Source organism: Equus asinus, chromosome 3 (genome assembly GCF_041296235.1).
Source record: "Equus asinus isolate D_3611 breed Donkey chromosome 3, EquAss-T2T_v2, whole genome shotgun sequence".
NCBI lineage: Eukaryota > Metazoa > Chordata > Mammalia > Perissodactyla > Equidae > Equus > Equus asinus.
The window spans coordinates 81772882-81792885 of record NC_091792.1 but is presented as its reverse complement, the minus strand read 5'-3'; the positions used below and the strand labels follow the sequence as shown (position 1 = coordinate 81792885).

The window sequence follows — 20004 nt, the reverse complement described above, 5'->3', positions numbered from 1 at the left end:
TAAAGAGTGTATTTAATTCCATTACCATTCAAAAGTGATAGAATTATCTTGGTGAATTAACAGAAAATAAAACTACGTGATATAGATTTAAGAAAGAAGACATTATCTTTGGAAAAATAGTGTTGCTGGTTATAGCTTCTATTTTAAGTTGAAATTTATTTAAAAAAACACGTATGAATTGATACCTTTCACAGAAAACAAATTTTTTATGAGTAATGGTTTCAAAATCTGTATGAAATGTATTAATATGGAATCTTGTTTTAAATCAGCTCGTTTATACACTCTTTTGGTTTCTAAATGTTGCACCTGTAAAATTTTCACTTTTTATAGTCTCTTAAGAGGCTGCAATGTCAAAACCAATTGATCTAACACTTAACTTAGCACAATAGGGTCCAATTTTAATAACTGTGTACTCAAAGTAATTGATATAAAATAATTCACTTGTAAACTTCTAAAACCCTTTTGGGATAACTGTGGCTTTTGATCATAAAAATGAAGTTTGTCTTAAGATACTTTTTGAGGAAGATTAGCCCTGAGCTAACATCTGCCACCAATCCTCCTCTTTTTGCTGAGGAAGACTGGCCCTGAGCTAACATCCATGCCCATCTCCCTCTATTTTGCATGTGGGACGCCTGCCACAGCATGGCTTGATAAGCAGTGTGTAGGTCTGCGCCCAGGATCTGAACCAGTGAACTCCAGGCCGCCAAAGCGGAGTGCGTGAATTTAACCGCTATGCCACTGGGCCAGCCCTGTCTTAAGATTTTTTGTGTAGAAAATTTCCACGTGAAGAAAAAAGAAAATCTTTGTTATTGGAACAATAAATGGAGAGCTAAATAGAGATTGTTTCATCTAAGCAAATCATACTTTAGGTTCTTGAACTAAAAATAATATTTTTCTCTAGTTTCTAAAATGTTTAGCATTTAAAGATACAGTCCTTACTTGGATGAAAAAAGTTTTAATGAGAAAAAAGTAAAGGTTTCTAAATTATATCTGACTGAGAATTTTTTTTTTTAAAGATTTTATTTTTTTTCCTTTTTCTCCCCAACACCCCCCAGTACATAGTTGTATATTCTTCATTGTGGGTCCTTCTAGTTGTGGCATGTGGGATGCTGCCTCAGCGTGGTTTGATGAGCAGTGCCATGTCCGCGCCTAGGATTCGAACAAACGAAACACTGGGCCGCCTGCAGCGGAGCACGCGAACTTAACCACTCGGCCACGGGGCCAGCCCCCTGACTGAGAATTTTTATAGACAGCTTACTATTTTATCTGTCAAATAAACTGTTGAGTATTTGAAATATGAGCAATTTATATACCATTAATATCAAACCTAATGTCATGATTATTTTGAGACAAATACTTGAGATATAGTAGTTATTGTGGTGTTTTTTCCCCCGGTCTATAAATGAGAAACTTGAATAACTTGATATTTTCAAATACATGCACTTATAAAGATTTAAAAATACACACACATACGTACACACACATATAACAATGACATACAGAGAAATATGATTTAGAACATGACAGATAGCTGCAGTTTGTTGTGTGCAAGCTCAGTGGCAAATTGAAATTTTTAGACCCTGAAGCTTATGCAGTTAGGGGTCATCTTTGAGAAAAGATTACAAAAATATCTTACTTTTGCAAATGTGACTGAAAAAATGATATGGCATATGTACACATTCCTAGAGTCCCCTCCAAGGTCTTGGAAGGAGCCTGGGGAAGTGAGGGCCCCAAAGCCTCAGTGCCATTAGCCTCATAGCACCAGCTGCTTCTACCAAATATCGCAAATACAAGGTACAGGACTCGGCAGGTCTCTCTCTACTTGGATGCGATAATCTCTTGTATTGCAGTACAGTGATTTAATTGACGTTCCTTTCCCTCTGTAATGATTGACATTTAATATGCAAACAACTTGTGAAGAGATTACTTTAAAATCAGGCCATTATAAGTTTTGGGATCCTATGCATCACCTCAAAACTCATCTCAAATTTAATTATCAGTGTAACTGGCAAATCCCCGGATCTGGGTGGATGTTGAGTGCAGCTGGGCTGTGAAGAGAATGGAGGAGGGGTTAGGATTTCTATGGAAGGGGTCTATTTAGAAGAGATATGCTGAGTGTGAACATTCTAAAGACTCAGGTTTTCCCTACTTTTTCTGAATCGTATTTTGTAATGATGGGTCTATTTTCAATGCCTTCTTCAGCTTTCCTTTTTGTACTTTACTTCCAATAATTCATACATAAGCTTTCCATGTAATCCTGTCACCTCTACAGTCCTGAACTGCTCCTGCACTTCCAGTCTTTCTCTCAGCCCCTGGCCCTACCTGTACTTTTCAGTCCATTCTCGTTAATCATCATCCAATTTGTTTTTCCTTATCTTTCATTCTTCTCTTTTACTTCCAGCCTTATAGTTTTCTGTTGGAATCCTAAATCCCATTGCCTGTCATCTTTATCGCTATTGCATGTCTCTTCAAACCTCACCTTTAATTTATCTCTACTTTATTTTCTTGCTTAAGCAAATTAACTGTGCTGTTGTATGCATGTAAGTGTGATAAATGAGTATTTTAAGATATTTCTTAAAAGATTCAAAACTGGGGCTGGCCCAGTGGCATAGTGGTTAACTTCATGTGCTCTGCTTTGGCAGCCTGGGCTTCACCTGTTCAGATCCTGGGTGTGGACCTGGCACCACTTATCAACCCATGCTGTGGCAGGCATCCCACATATAAAATAGAGGAAGATGGGCACAGATGTTAGCTCAGGGCCAATCTTCTCGAGCAAAAAGGGGGAGATTGGCAGCAGCTGTTAGCTCAGGGCTAATCTTCCTCAAAAAAGAAGGTTCAAAACTAAGAATTTTGTTACTTTTAACAATTCTAAATGCACTTGAAGAGGCACAGTGATGAGGTACCGACTCCTTTTTGGGCTAAAGTGAATTTCCCTTCTGGTTTTACCAACATCACTTCCACAAAATGCCATTCTAGAAATTAAGTCAACAATATGAATACTGCCCTATGTTGCCAGATCTCTGAATAACCTAAAAAGAGAAATATTTATCAAGGAGGAGAGGATAAAAGGCCCACGCTACAGCACAATCCACTTATTTGAACCACTTTAGGCTTTATCTCCTGTTGAAAGAGGTAGGAACAAGTTCTAGGTGAGCAAGGCCCAGTCTTTCCTGTGCTTTATCACGTGCAAGTCGTCGTCAAGGACTGGTCTATGACATATTGTCCTTTTTCACATTCTTTTGACCAGTAAAGGAAAACTAAGAAAAAAATGATCAACATGAAAAGCTTTGGAATTTAAGAATTTAAGAAAGGCTACCTTCCTACAAACTTTTGTTACTTATTTTAATCAAAAGACACCTTCATGTAGTCCACAAAACTTGGATCTCAGTAAATTTAAATGTCAAATTCTGCATGCTGTCTGCTATGTTGGGATGAATGCAGAGTCACCTTTTCTCAGCTGTCGTATAACGCTTACCTTTCAGAATTGCTCTGAAGATTAGATAAGACAGCATGCATTTCCTTTATACTCTACGTGGGATTTGGTGGGTGTCGTAAAAAGAAGGCCTCTCTGGCCAGAATATCTTTCCTGGCCAGGAAGCCAATGTTTGACCCTGCAACACTACCTCCAGCTAAGATGTAGAACAGTTGGAGGTTGGCGAGACTGGAGGGAGTCACAGACTTCATCTCTGAGGTTTTTCCTGACTTCCTGCCTTCCCATCTCACACCTGAGCTTCTGCCTGCCTTGGCGCTTGGCCACAGTCTGTTTTCGTGTGTATACGCCTGAATAACCACTCCCAGGCCTCCTTCTCCTGGCTTTTCTAGATTCCTATTTCTTGCCTCCTTATCCCCTTTCTTTGAAGGTTTGTCAGATCTTGTGACTTCACCTCCAAAAACTCTCCAGTTGTTTCCCATCTCACTCAGAGTCACATTCTAAGCCTATGCAAACGTTCTCCCAGGTCTCCCTGCCACCCATAGGTACCCGTCTGACCTCATCTTCCACTGCATCTTTCACTTACTCAGTTCCAGCCTCTTTGGCTTCCCTGCTGTTCTTCCATTACACCTGCCTAAGCCCACCTCAAGGGCCTTTGCACTTCCTGTTCCCTCTGTGGGGGGCTGGAGTGGAGGGGGATGCTCTTCCTGCAGATCTTCATGTGGCTGTTCTAAAGCCTTTGCCAAGAATATTACCTCCTCACAAAGGTCTTTTTCTCAGCATCCCCCTTCCCTTTCCTGTTTCATTTTCTTTCATTAGTACTTCTGACATACTTATAATTTGCTTATATGCTTATTTTTTATTGCCCGTCTCCTCCTCATTTAAATGTAAACTCCACAAAGGTAGATATGTTCTCCGCTTGTTAAATAGTATAACCCCAGTGCCTGGGAAAGTGCCCCCCACGCAGCAGGTTCTCAGCACATCCTTGTCGAGTAAATGAGTGAATGAATGAATTCCTAGATCACTCCCTAGGATTGGAACAGAGTTCAGCCTAAAGCTTTAGATATGTGCAATACAGGTAAGAGCATGGTCTCTGGAGCTGGCAGCCTGGGTTCAAATCCTGGCTCCGCCGCTAGCTGTCTGAGTAATCTCAGGTACAGTGTATAATCTCTGTGCCCCTCGATTTCCTCGTCTATAAAATGGGACTAACAATGGTACCTACCCCGTTAGGTTTTTGTAAAGATTAAATAAGTTAATGCACAAAAAACATTTAGAACACTTTATTACAGACAATGTGTCTTGGCCATTTTTTCCTCTGGGCAATAAGTGCTGTAGTAGGTGATGAAGACTGTAGATGGTAAAGACTTGCCAGAGGTTTTCTTAATTTTTTGGACTTGCAAAGTAGCTTTCCTTCCTTTCTCAGCTGCCTCACTTTAGTTCCAGTCATCTCAACCTCCTTTCCTGTCCCTCCCCCCATATGCATATTTCCTGAGGGAAAAGAAAGTTATGGTTGACTCTTATAGTTAACTAGGCAATGCAACCTGGTTAGCACCGTGGAAAAATGTGTACCGAAATGTTTTTTGACTATCTCCTGAAAGCCACAGACAGAAAATATACAAATAGAGTTTGTATGACCCTAAACTTCAAGTCTTCTCTGGGAAAGACTTGATCCTACTGCTTTGCATGTCTTTGGGTTAGATTAAACTGAACTGGAGAGTGTGTGAACTCCTCTATATATGATTTTAGCAGATGGAGAAGTAGAGCCACCTTTCATTCAGCAAATGTTTACTAAGCTTCCACTGGGCACCACTGTGCTAGATGAGGAACGCATTGATGACAAGATAGCACACACCCTGCCCAACGGGGGCCTTACAAGTAAGACTTAACTTGTGTCACTATCTTTGTGCAGGTCACACAACTGGTCTCTCATTAAATAATGACCGACTATACAAACTCACGTACTCCACTGAAGTTTTTCTTGATCGGGACAAAGGAAGCCTCCAAGACAGTGTGGGCTACCGAATTTCATCCAGTGTGGACGTTGTCTTGCTGTGGAGGAATCCTGATGGTGATGATGACCAACTGATCCAAATCACGGTGGGCAGTTTGTACCAGAGAGACGCAAAGCTTAGATGTCAGCAGTCTTTAAGGAGTGTACCATTTGACAGTAGTTGTTCTGTGCGGTCGGTTTCATATCCGTTTAGTTTGTTATCTCTCACTAAAATGAGTTGACTACAGTTTTGAAGTTTTTCGAATCAAAGTGATCTGATCTTTCTAAATTGTTGAAGCAGGCAAAAGAAGGCATATACTGGGGAGTAACTAGAGTATGAAGTCCCGTTCTACATGTTGTGTTAATAGGCACATTAAACTAGAAGCCAATGGAAACGTTCTGAGAGTGAGCAGTCTAGAATCCATGTCATGGAAAAAAACAATTGAGACTGTGCTAACTGAAAGAGGAGATATATTGGGACATCCCAATTTTTCTGAGTTCCTTGACGTAACAGATGGAATTACCAGTGAGGGAGTAAACCTATTGTTTACTCATCCTGAGGAAAGAACCAAGTGCTCGCCTGCATGGCAGTGTTCGGTCGGTTATGATTGCTCAGGTTTATGTGTTGAGAAAGGAGGTCAGATTAGATGGCCTCTGAGGCATATTCCAGTTTTAATATATGGTGATTCCATATTTGCTTTTCAAGGACCTAAAGACAATAGATTTCTTTAGTAAAGTCGGTTGGTGTTGTCCACGTTAGTGTGAAACAGGTACACAGAACCAACATTTGCTTGCTTGTAACTAAGCAGCTGCTGGTATACTTTATAATGAAGTGTCATTGCGATACATCTAACAAGGAATCTTTGCTTCTTTGTATGTCTAATAGCTGTTGTGTTTTCTAAGTTGGATCAAAACTTCGTCAGCCACCTCTCCGAGCCATTTCTCAGTAAAACAGCAAAGTACTCTGTAGAAAACATTATATACCTCCTTGTTTAGTAGTCAGACTATCTTTAATTTTGTGTATACAGATAAAGTGCAGTGAGGCATGATTCCTTTTAAACAAAAAGTGCAGAAAGTGAAGAGATCAGACAGACAGCAACACTTCAAAACGAATGCGGAGAGTGACAGTGGCATAAAAGAGCCATCTTCCAGTCACAATTATTGTAAACCTGAAGTCACAGATTTCTTTGAGTATCAGTATTTTTACCTAATTTTTGAATACCTTCTCCATTCTGTTGAAGTTAATGGGTAGGTCCTGTGAATCATAAATTGAGAAACAACAGACGAAATTATGGCCAGCTCTGTTTATTGCTTTACCATTTTATTTTCTAAAAGACTCTGATGGAAACAGGCATAGGAAGTTTTCTAATAGGTTTCTTTCCATTATTCCAGATGAAGGACGTAAATGTTGAAAGTGTAAATCAGCAGAGAGGAGAGCAGAGCATTTTCAAAGGAAAAAGTCCACCCAAAATCATAGGAAAGGAGAACCTGGAAGCTTTACGAAGACCTGTGCTCCTTCATCTAATCCATGGAAAGGTGAAAGTGACTGGGGGCTCCACACCTTTTTTCTCCAAATTCAGGTTTTTCTTCCCTTCAGTAGAGATTACTTTGAGGTGATCATGGTGTCACTACATTTATGGTAAATGGAATTTTTTCAAGAACTAATGAATAGAAGTTGCAAATGAAATGTTTCAGAAGTAAATCAAGGCATTAAACTCACATTTTCTAGCCGTTTATGTTCTCTATTTTTATGAAAATCTTTATAGTAGAATCAAGTATTTGTTTATTGATGAGAGGCGTTATTAAAAGGTGCATTTCTTATTAAATTATGAAGGATTAGAAAGATATTGTAACACAACAGGTCGTCACAGCTGATTGGATAAATTTAGGAAAGTAGACAAATTATGAGAATGAAGTGATCTAATTTAGATAAGTGATATTAACTTGTTATGAGAATATCAATATCTGGCTAAAGTATAAAATTGAAGCTTTTGAAAGGGCATAGCATTTCTAAGGTAGAGTTGATTTTTAACACAGCGTTTAGAGATTAGTTTAACACTATGACTTTGAAAAGCATTTTATGTATAAAGTAATTAATGAATACTATAATATTCATTTGGAAATTTGCTCAGAAAATTCTGTAAGTGTGCATTACTTATGATTTGATTCTAGTCTGTTAAAATGGGCTTAATATCTTTGAAATTGAGAAGCAATTGTGATCAGTGAATTATTAGGCATTATATTTGTGGGTTTATGAAGAGTATAGATATTATATTGACATGCATAAAAATGTATCAGTAAAGATGAAAGCTCAATTTTAGTAACTAAAGCAGAAAAACAGAAAGAGATCATTAGTTAAAAGTTTACAATTTCTAAAATTTCTCTAGACTCAAAATAAAAATGAAAAAGAACCTTTAAATATAAATTTCAGACAATATATCGCTAATCACAATGCACATTTTTATCTAAAGTGCTAAAAAAGGACTCACAAGAAGCATTCTTGTGTTGTCACCTCTCCTACAATCAAATATGAATCACCACCTCAATAACGCTTCTCTTCCTTCTCTACTTGTCAATATACCACGCTTCAGCTTTGCTCACAAGCCTTTTCTTTCATAAAGTTCACACCCCTCCAGCCATCAGGAAATAGCCATCCCTCTTTAGAACCCTCTTAACATTTTGCAGCTCACTCAAGGCCCTTATTACTTTCATTTTGGCCATGTGTGTTCATGTTAGGTTATGGGTAGAGAGAAATTCCTGTTCCTCTTTGTATTCCAGGCGCTCCCCCTCACCTCCATGCCCTTCCACTCCCTTCCTCCCTAAATCCCCAAGAACCGTGCACTGACTGACCTGATGTTCGAGGAAGCTTCCTAACATTCTCCCAAACCCATACTCCCCTGGGTTTATTACAGTGTATTGTAACCCTCTCTTTATCTGCACACCATCCACATTCGAGTAAGCTTCTCTTGGGCAGCAATTGTGTCTTTATCTCTGTATGTTACTGCCTTGCTCATAGTGAGAACTCAACAAATGTTTGTAAACTAAAGGAATGAACAAATAAGGTTATATGGGGCTCAAATGAGTTGAACTTTGAGAAAGGCTTTGCTTATTGTTTGCTTAATGATAGCTAAAATGTACTGAGCACTTTCTGTGCCCCAGAGGCTGACTGAAGGCATTACAGGAGTTAGCTCTTTCATCTTCATGACAGCCCTAGGAAGAAGGTGCCGCTTCATCATCCTCTTGTACTAGATGAGAAAACCCAAGTTAAGAGAAGTAAAGAAACTCGCCTAGGGTCACACAACTGTCAGGTGGTGGAGCTGGGAAGGTCTAATTTCAGAGTCTAGGCTGGAAACCTTCCATGTATACTCTCTTCTAGCTGGAAAGTATTTGGGGAAATACCGCCTCTTTGGTTGACTTGTAGTATTCCTGTTTCAATCTTCACTGTATCTGTTAACTCACTTGATTTTCATATAGCACAACTTTGTTAACAACATGAAATACTATTATTTTCTTCTCTGGCCTTCCAATGTGCTAAGACACTTAAACCCATGAGATATTAATTGCATTTACAATCTTAGTGACAACCAATCATTTTCTAGCTCCTTGGGCAGCAGTTGAGTACAAAGTCTTTTGTTACACACACAAAAGGACTCAGTACCCTCACTGTTTAAAGGCTGGCAGGGAGCTGCCACATCACTATTTCAGTGACTCCAACGTGCCAATTCTGGAGGAGCTATGACTTATGATGGTTTACTGTAGCCACAGGTTAAAGTGCAGTATGGTATCTTTTAATTATACAATAAAGTACTTGTGGGAAAAGACATGACCCTGGAGGCTAACAAGCCACGTGGAATTTTCAGCCACATCACTGTTAGAAAGATCATTATTGAACTATCACTTCAGCTTACTATGAGAAAAATTATGAAAGGAAAGACTGAACTGCTGATCGGCAATTTTCTTAAAGAGTATTTTCTACCCCAGGCTCAAATTAAGTTTTACTTTCTGGAATTTCTGTGATTTCAAGGATGCTCATCAGCATGTATTTTTTTGTCCTTCCAGAGCCCCTTTTTTATGCTCCTATATTTGCATTATAAAGGAGAGCCCATTAAAACACTTAGATGCGTATTTATTGCACGTCTTTTTTTCCCATGCCCACTCATCTCCCCTATGTAAGTGTTTGGGTGTGACTCTAGTTTTGTCTACAAACCGTAATTGAAATTGGGAATATGACATTTTCTGGTTAAGTTGATTAACACCAACAAGCAAAAGATGCCTCAAGTTACTGCATGGATCCTTTTTGACCTGAAATGCTAATCCAGTTAACTGGATAATTACCTGCTTTCCATTTCTAGTTTTCCCAGTCAGTATCCATTAAATTCATCACTTTGCTGCTGAGCTGGCCCTTTATTTTGTGTCATATCTAAGCATTGGTTTGCTATCTGAACCTCGCAGTGTGGCTCCTGTGTGCACACTGAACCTCTAAAAGAAATGTGATACCTTGAGAGCCTTCTAATTCTCCACGTATTTCTTCCCTTCTTGGTTTCCAGTGTGCCATTTCCTAGCTGTGCTCTGTCTTAGACACATGTCAAAGATACGTTTAGAGACGTGGCTCCCGCTAAGTAGACCAAATCAAATGACCAATCTCTGTTTGCTGGGATTCTTTTTGTTTCTTTTTGCTTTTGGCCACTTAATGGAATTTTGCTTTACCTTATCCTTAAAGAATGTATAAATTAAGGGAATTTATAGAAGCATTTTTTTCCTAAGGGAAAAGTACTAATAATCCCTACAGATTCCAAAGGGAAATTTGGCCCTCGGAATTTGGCTGGAAGAGGCACCACATCTCCTTCCCCACAGCCCACCCGTCTCCCTCTGCGCTCGGTTCCTCTGGGTTAAAGGCCGAGTCTGTAACTGGGTTGAGCCGCTGCTGCTCCCGGGGCGCTCTGGGGACTGTGGACGTAGATAAGAGTCCTGTGCTCTGAAATGTTCAAAGCTCATTTCAGAGCTGAATGAAGTAATCAGCTTTACAGCCTGAACGTGGTAAAACGTACTCAGCTCCTATTGAGAGAGAATGAATTTAAATTATTGCTGTGACAGCCACGTGAATTGAACTGCAAAGTTCTGACTTATTAATTTTTTAATTATCTAAAGCCAGCCCAATTCTAACAGTTTTGACATTTCGCTAATATGGATACCAGTGCTGTCTTCATTTTGGATCTCATTGGTCTGCAGTAAAGGAACAGAATTTTAGGCCCCAAAGCGAGCAGTCATACAAAGGAAAAGAGACTTGTCCACCTTTCTAGGGAAACAATGAAAACTAACAGAAGGAATGAAAAAAACATTCTCTTTCTGTCTCGCAGTTTACATTGTTCAGACTGCCAGGAACAAAAAAGGATCTAACACCATTTTCTTAGGGACCTAGCGGTCAAGATCAAAACTTGATCCATAGAAGTGGGCCCCTAATAGAGGAGCGCTTAACCTTATGCACGGTCCAAAGGTGAAATCTGAAATTTTAGGTTTCCTGAAATTTTAGGTAAAACTTTATGAGTAGTTCAGCTACATTTTGTAGCCTGGAAGGAAATTGAGGATACTGATGATAGTACAAGTATTTTTCCCGCTTAATGGCTCCTCTTGCTTTCTGAGGTATTTAAGACAGGCCAGAAGAGTTGCAGGCCATAGGCATGTGTATATTGCCACTGAGTGAGCCCTTCTCGCTGTATCTGGGCTCAAGGGATCTGGTTATGAACCTCTAATAGTCATGATATCTGGAGATATCATACTCCCAAATATTTGAAAAGGAAATTACACTGTAATTTTTCAAAGGAAAGACCCAGTTTGCAAAATAGAACATCAAAAACTCAGCCTTGGATTTGAGAAATTGCCAGTGATTTGTTTGAGAATATGATAGCATGGATTTTCAGACGCTGAGGTCACTATTCCAGTTCCTTTTTAACCTGGACAAACACAATTCCAACATTTATAGGTTTGTCCAGTGAAACAACTAAAATTGATTGCCGAATAAAGTACCTAGTAAATCTGTCACTAGGCAGAGTATATGTAGAAAATAGAAATAGAGATTCAGGCACTTGTTTGGATAATTCAAATAAAATATTCTCTTCTTCTAAGGTATGAGAGAGTTTTCATGTAGGCTGAATTGTTCAGATTGATATTAATGGAGTTCATTGCATAATTACTGAGCTTTCTGTTTTGCTTGAGAAGTCATGGTTGATTTTAAAGATAAATAGGAAGGCATTCAGGATATTTCTGTTAGAAAAGTTCAGCTAAAATTATCATAGACTTTGGGAATTTTTATAGGGAAGCTATATCCGTCCTCTATTTCTAAATTGTGTGAAGTGTTTGGAGTTAATACAGGGTGAAAAATGACAGACTGCTTTCCAGAAAATTCTCTTTGTATTTTTGTCCTTGTTTCTTAAACATTATCAGAATTGTATGAGACATTGTTATCACCCTTGTGCCCATAAATATCAAGGATGAAGCAAAGCTAAGATAAGCCATTTATTATTGCAGCCAAATCACAGTCACTCTCCTCTTTTCAACTTCCTTTTCCTTCTTTCTTAAAGGGAACTCAAGCTGGCCAGACAGTAATAGCATTCTCAGCCTCAAATCTTCCAACCTCTGAATCTCCTTATACCCAAGGCCAACACGAATGCTCTGGAGGGCCAAAGAAAGTCACCCCTGTGGAATTTTGTCCATGGACTTTATGGCCACATCTGGCCCTTATCACATAGAGGCTGTGCCATCTCAGGAGTCTCAAGAGTGGTGATAGCTGTTCTCTTCCAAGAACCTCTGTCTCTGCTGTTGTTGTAAACCTTGGGGGTTTTTTGTTTCAAGCAGGGTTACAGGTAGAGAACATGTCGACATGTTCAAGGAGAATGCTCTTGATTTCTCTTCCTTGAGCAATCTTGTTTTCACAGAAATCCCAGCCTACGTCAATGTTCTCTTCTCTTCCCTGTGCTGTGTCCATCACGTTAAGAGCCTTCCTTATCAGTCTCCTGAAATTCCATATTCTGATGGTCTAGCTTCTTAGAATGTAAATAGCTTCTTTTCACAGAAAAAGAAACCCCGGCTTTGGAGTAACAAACTTCTTTCTCCTAGAATTGATAGGAGTGAGAATCTGACCCTTCCTGCCACTTATTTAACCAAATCTTATAAATGATGCATTTTTGCCTCATTTGTGCTTGTCCTTTTTCTCCCTTAGGTCAAAGAGTTCTACTCATATCAAAATGAGCCAGTGGCCATAGAAAATCTCAAGAGAGGCCTGGCTAGCCTATTTCAGATGCAGTTAAGCTCTGGAACCACCAATGAGGTACTTACTAGTATTGAGGATCCAGAATCTTATTTGTCAATGGAGTTACCAAAATTGTTTATATGGATTTCTCTTTGTAAAAATTCAGTAAAAAAGTTACTACTGTGGTAATGCTCAGAAAAGTTGAGTTAGGTAGTCATCTCATTTACGTATGAAACAAATTGCCATTTACCCCAACATTTTATTACTCAAATATAGGGTAAAGGAAAATAGAATTGGTTATACTAAGGAGGCCTATCGAATGACTAAATGTTAGAGATGCAGAAAACTTTGGGGAGCATTTCAGTGACATGACTGTGCATGTCTGTCCTACAGGGAGCTTCATAAAAATGTAGATTCTCTGGATGCTCTGCACAGATTCTGATTCAATAGATGACGGAGGACCTGAGCATCTGTATCTTAACAGTTTTCTCACACAATTTGTATGTGTTGTCAGTTTGGTGAACCACTGGTCTAAACCAACCCCTTTCATTTTACAGACAAAGAAATTAAGGTTAAACTAGGGAAGTTGAGTGGCTCTCCTGGCATCACACCTGGAGTCAAAGGTAGAGCTGAGTCCAAGTTTCCTAGTCTGAATTCAACCACCCATGAGTGGGTGAGAAAATCTGATGGTAGGGCTAGGCCAAGGAAATTGTTGGTTAGTTTGCTAGAACAGAGGCTGAAGTGGTGCTGGCAGATGCCCAAGGGGAGGCTCAGAGAAGCTAAGCAGAGTCTGTATTGGGATAGATTTGCCTGCACTCAAGTTGTTGATGTCATTTATAATGAGTTGAATTAATCCCACAGGATTTTAAGAATTTCTCATTATATTCAGCTGGTCAAAATATGTGCACACACACACACATAGCCTAGATGCAGCATTAAAAGTCAACTCCCAGAGGTTTTGGTTATGACCAAGCCGTTTGTCCAGTTCTTATTAGATATTAAAGAGAAGTAGGAAATCCTTTATTATTATTCTTGGGGCAATTAGAAGGCACCAGAAAGACTCAACCAAAGAGGATAGAAAAGAGTCTATATGCTGCAGGAAACACTGAGTTCTCCTGTCTTCCTATCTTGTCAGCCTGGACAAAAGGGAGTTCCCAACAGTGTATTAGGGACCCCAATTTCCAAGCCACTTCCCACTAAGACTCAAATGGTCTATACAAGAATCCCAACATTGTATTTTTACTTTTCTTCTTAGGTAGATATCTCTGGGGATTGTAAAGTGACTTACCAGGCTCATCAAGACAAAGTGACAAAAATTAAGGCCTTGGATTCATGCAAAATAGAGAGGTCTGGATTTACAACCCCAAATCAGGTATGATAGATATCACTTTCTTTGAGGGATTCAAACAATCGCATTTTGTAGAGATTAAATTTAAAATAATAGAAAAATAAGGTAACGATATAGTTTTGAAATATTTAAAATGTTTAGTTTGGGGTGTAGTTTCATATATATCAAATGAATAGATTTGTTATAATATATCATAAGTTTGGGTATGGGGGGAGGGTGTGAAGGGGCAGCTCTTTTGAAGATTAAAAGAGAGTTTGTTATTTGACTTGATTCAAAGATAAAAAGCAGATTACTTGTGACTTTTATAAATATTTATTTATTTATTTAGGTCTTGGGTGTCACTTCAAAAGCTACATCTGTCACTACCTATAAGATAGAAGACAGCTTTGTTGTAGCTATGCTTGCAGAAGAGACACATGCTTTTGGGCTGAACAGTCTACAAACCATTTCAGGGAAAATAGTATCAAAGTGAGAGAATTTTTATTTTCTTTTCTATTATTTGATATACCATTGTACTTGGCTTTTAAACAAGTGTATATATACATATTTGTGTGTGTGTATGTGTCTGTGTATTGTGCTCCCTCGTTTTGACTATGAGCTCCTTGAAAACAGTGATTTTATCTTGCTCATCTTTATTTTTCACGTCATCTACAATAATATGGCACGTGATAAAAGTTCTATTTTTCAATAGAATTTCATTAAAAATCAATTGTTTATTGAATAGAATTTAAATTTTAAAAAGACAAACTATTTGATTCATTCTAGTTCATTTTCTAATTTCTCTGTCAAATGATCTTAATGTTCAGGTAAAAAAGTAGTGGCATTCGCACGTTTTCCCCTCCAGACTTTTTTTGTTACTGTTGTTAAGCAACACGTAAAAGTTCCATAGTAAAGCAATGTGACAGAATTTTTGGTGTGATTTATAACACAAATATTCAAGCCTGTTTCTTCAATTGGAGGAAATTTCTCTGGTCAGAATAAATTTCACAGGATTAAGAACTGGAATTTTAAATCTAAGAGTAGGTGATATTTTTAGATTTTAATTCAGAAACGAATATTTTCTAGCATTAAATGTAATAGGCCTTATGCCACTGCTTCGCACATGTTTCTTCCGAAGCAGCCCTAACGTCAGAGGTGAATGGATGCAAAATCTTTGGAGAAGTGCCTCAAACTATAAATGCTTTGAAATTTTATTGAAGCCTCATCTGGAGTAGAATTTTGCAGTTTATTTTGTACTATATATATACTGTTTTCATACAAACTAAATATTTTTAATTGCTTATCGGGTCCATCAGATTTCTGTTGGTGTATAACAAACCAGCCCAGATTTAGCGGTATAAAAAGGAACAATCATTTTCTTTTTTTCTCTCATAATTCTGGGGCCTGCCTTGGCCCAGCTGGGCGTGACCTGCTTGGCATCTGTTATGCAGTAGCAAACGGTCACTGCCTAGAGCTGCACTCGTTCAAAGGTTGCTGCCTCACCTATCTGGTGCCTGGGCTGGGAAGACTCAGCTACTGCGGGTCCTCATGCGTCTCTCTTTATCTCCATATGCCTCTCAACATGGCAGCTTCAGGTAGCCAGACCTCTTACATGGCAGCTCAAGTCTCCACAGGTAATTGTACTACTAGCATGCCATCTGAGAGCTGAGTTCCTATGTATGACTTAGCCTTAGAGGTCGCATAGTGTCACTTCCACCGTCCTCTATTAGTCGGGGCAGTCACAGAGTTCTGCCCAGTTTCAAGAAAAGGGATGCACACACTACCTCCTGATGAGAGACAGGCAAAGTTCTAAAAGAGCATATCAGAGAAAAATATTATTGAGGCTATTTTTGGAAAATAAGATTTCCTAGTTGTCTTAGTTAATAAGTGACACATGGTCGTATTGAAGATATCGTTTTCAGAAAGCCGGGCTAAATTTGAAAGAGGTGACATCGCATATCTTGTTCAGCATCCAGGCAAATTTTTTCCCCTGTATTACCTTGTCATAATAGTTTGAAAATTCAGACTTACATTTTCAAATTTTTGAATAAAATTATTGCTCTAGAAAGATTTCATAATTATCTTGAGGTTTGTTACCACTGGAGATACCGCAGTTTGAAAGACATGGACTTACACAATTTGAATATATTAGTATCCTATTTGCCAAAAGAATGGCAATCTGTAGCTTGTTCACTTAAAAGAAGGCTGCTAATGTGATATTTCTCTTCCTCTATATGCAGGCAGAAATTAGAGCTAAGGACAACTGAAGAAGGCCCGAGACTGATGCCTGGAAAGCAGGTTGCAGCCATAATTAAAGCAGTTGATTCCAAGTATGTGGCCCTTCCCATTGTGGGACAGGTCTTCCAGAGTAAATGCAAAGGATGCCTTTCTGTAAGTGTGAAGAACTGCGTTGTGTGGCCAAATATGGGAATAATCATGCCTTAAAATTTTTATTTTCCTGTTGTCTCCACTGGAAGCTTCAGTTAATTCTATGAAGAAAATTGATAAAGAACCACCAGCCGTTACTGAGTTAGAATGGCAGTAGCTTAACAATATGCGCCTGCAATGATGAATAATAATATAACAATAACTAAAAATAACTACCATCCACTCATCTCGAATCAAGAATGTTATGATGTAAGGGCAGCTTTTTAAAAGTGGCACCTAGAATGCAGGAGGAATAAGGGCCCAATGAAGTTAGGGGGAAGCATATGGTGTCAAGAGCGCACACAGTGATCCGAATCCAGAAAGTTCTACCACTTAGTAGTGATGTGTCCACAGGTGAAATGTTTTACTGAGCTCAGTGTTCTGAGTATTGCTGTGAGGACTAAAAAAGGATACAAGCTCTCTGCCTAAGTTAGGGAAGACTTCTCTACCATACCCCAAACTGCCCTATAGTTACAGCCAGAATGAGATAGCATGTCCCCAAGTCAAAGTACAAATTGTCTTACAACACTTTTAATACAACAAAGAGAAATTTCATTTATTGCATGAGTCAGTTGTGATGTATGGCCACAGAAATGACTTTCGGGTCCATTATTTCATAATACTTAACCTCTTGTCAAGAGAGCAAACACTTGGCTTCATGCTCTGTTCTTAGCTACCAGAAGATGTTCTTCCCGTGGGTCTTATTGGTGTTCAGGGAAGTAGAATGATCAAGAACTAATACCATAATTTGCTTAAAGTACAAGGCACTAATTCCTTACTAGTTTCTCAAATTTATCAAAATTGAATTAAGGGAAAACCAAAATGAAACAGAAAATCATCATTCTCAAACTTCATTTTATTTTTTACTTGTTTTTTTCTTCCATATATCATTTAATGTTCCAGTGTAATTTTCTAATGTCACGTGAGATGGAAATTGTTTAGGAAGGTGACTAATAAAACCAACGATCTTTTTCATGCTGTGAACTATTAATTTCTCCCTCCATAGTTATTAAGCATCATGAGCCATCCAAGATTTTTGATAATTATTTCATCATTATTGTAGGAAAGGTTTATGTCTCTGAGAAATCTGCTTTTCCAACTTCAGTATAATGTCACAATTGCAATGCTTTAGAGAAAAAAAATCTAAATTCACACTGATATGCTCTCTGCCCTTAGAAATGACTCAGGAAATCTTTAGCTAAGTACAGCTGGAATTTTGCTTTGGAATATCCTCCTAAGATTAGATAACCAAAAGGATGTGAAAAAGAGCAAAATATGTGTATATCGCTTATTAGAAGGAGTTAATAAATTAAAAACTGGTAGCATGCTGATTACCACAGAGTTGGAGGTCACTAATGGGATTTAATGCATTCTTTGCAACTAGGGGAAATGTGGTCAACTACAAAAAATAAGTTCTTTAGCTTATTTCAAAGCCAAAAGATGTCATTATTTAGAACTATTTACTATTCTTAAAACCACAGTAGAATAGCAATAGAGTGTATGAGAATTACCTTTATCTAAATACTACTCTGACATATGAGTAACGAACAGTTCAGACCTCAGTAATAGTTAAACATTGCTTTCATACAAACAATAAAGTGAAGAGATAGAATAGGGAGCTCAAATTAATACAAAGATGGATTTTCGGTGAGATTCCAGTAAACAAGAAACCTGACACCTTTCTTCAGCAATTCTGATTCTTTCCCCCTCCAATATCATTGTTCCCCTCCGATGCCGTTAATTAATATTCTGTGCAATTTCACTATGGTAGTCAAAGCCTGGCCTCCGATATAATTCCCTTGGTGTAACCATGGAATGACGTATATGCCCGAAGCCCAAGGTCCTTTGAGCTAAATACTAATAGACAAAAACGATCCTTCTACGGAGGAACCGTCCCCAGGCTGGGTAGGCCTCTATATGTGCCTCTGAGCAGGGCAATCAGGTATAATGAGGTAAGATGTAAAAAGCTTCTTTTGCTTGTCAGATCTGAGGAAAAAAATTTTTCTGGGGGGAACATCCCTTGTAAATGTGGATGTTCAGAATTCTGAATGGGGTATGAGCCTGCCGCCATGTTTTGCAGCTCTCAGAGCATTGGCATTTCACCAGAAAACACCTGCAGCCTGACAACCTCTCCAAAGCTGAGGCTGTCAGAAGCTTCCTGGCCTTCATTCAGCACCTCAGGACTGCGAAGAAAGAAGAGATCCTCCAAATCCTAAAGGCTGAAAACAAGGAAGTACTGTAAGTTCACTGAACATCGTGTGGGGTCGTCTGTAGGGAAGCATTTCTGGGTTATTGTTTTTTTGTTAAGCAAGAAAGACCCCTTTTTAACCAACTGCCTGCCCCACCTCCAAATCAATTATTTCATTGTTTTGCATTTTCATCCAACAGTTATGCCACAATGCTGTAATTTAACAGTTACTTGGTCAGAAATGCAGTAACAAGTTTTTAGCAGTGACTCAGAATGAACATTTTTTGAGTATTTATGAGTTTAAATCAGGTCTAGCTTGGTACATAGATAGAGGAGGGCAGGCTCCATCTTGACACCATGGTGCATGTGTGGTCTCATGGTTTTTGAAATTGTGTTCCCAGAACTATTAACTTACACTTGAAAAGATTTCAGAGTTGATTATAAGAACAAAAAAAGAGTATGACTTTTTCAATGGAAAAATATGATTTCATTAAAGATTCAATGATCATCCCATTGAGGCAATGTTTTATGTAGAAAATTGAGAACTGAGGTAAATAGCCAAAAGAATCTAGAAAAAGAAATCTGTGCATTATTTGAATATTTGGTGAAAGTGTGATTCATTGTACATGCACAGTAAAGATAGTTGACTTAATTCTCAAATTTACTTTGCAAGAGTTTTTTGTCTGTAATGTAGAATTTCTAAGTGCAAATTCAGCTGTGTGCTACCTGTTATCCTCGTGATATAGAATATGGCTCGATTCATTTGACAAACACTCGAAACGGGCCATTAACGTGATCAAAAGTGGTAATTGGCCAAGTTGCACGGACACATGGCAGCAGTAGTCACTGAGTTCAAAGGACTCAGATTTTCAAGAAAAGAATTTAGCTTTTTTTCTGAGAAGTCTATTTATTCTTGATTGTATTTGTCATTTACTTGCCTTGAGGATATTAAAAAAAATTGATAGGAATTCCATATGACTAACTATACTTGGTTGCTTTCTCACAAACTCATAAATTCTCAGACCCTGTTTTAATCCTAGAACTTTAAGATGTGTTCGTAGGGTGATTTGTCTTTATATCAAACACAAAAATACTGACAAGAAAGAGCAAAAATTAGCTATTGATTTAGAATAGATATAAAACTAGACCTTAACCTTATTTGTATCCTAAAAATCTTAAGGTGGCAATGATCTGGATGACTTCATGTATTTGATGTATTTTCTAAATCAGATTATTTTGAAAATATTGTATCATATTTGACACACGTAGCATAGTGTAGTAGAAAGGATACTAGGATGAACTAAAATCAGAAGACATAGTTTTAAATTCTTACTTCCAATGGCGTATAACCTTTAATCAAGTCATTTGCATTAAGCCTCTCTGAGCCTCACTTGCA

General features: G+C 38.3%; 1 protein-coding gene across 1 annotated transcript in view; it reads left to right on the top strand.

Annotated features, from left to right (window-relative positions):
- Positions 1–20004, top strand: part of MTTP (microsomal triglyceride transfer protein) — a 46218-nt gene that overhangs the window by 865 nt on the left and 25349 nt on the right. Inside the window, exons 2-8 of the mRNA XM_014846073.3 lie at positions 5340–5527; positions 6813–6956; positions 12637–12744; positions 13922–14038; positions 14343–14482; positions 16234–16384; positions 18501–18658. Coding sequence (XP_014701559.2) covers positions 5340–5527; positions 6813–6956; positions 12637–12744; positions 13922–14038; positions 14343–14482; positions 16234–16384; positions 18501–18658 — 1006 coding nt within the window. The remainder of the gene's footprint in view (positions 1–5339; positions 5528–6812; positions 6957–12636; positions 12745–13921; positions 14039–14342; positions 14483–16233; positions 16385–18500; positions 18659–20004) is intronic.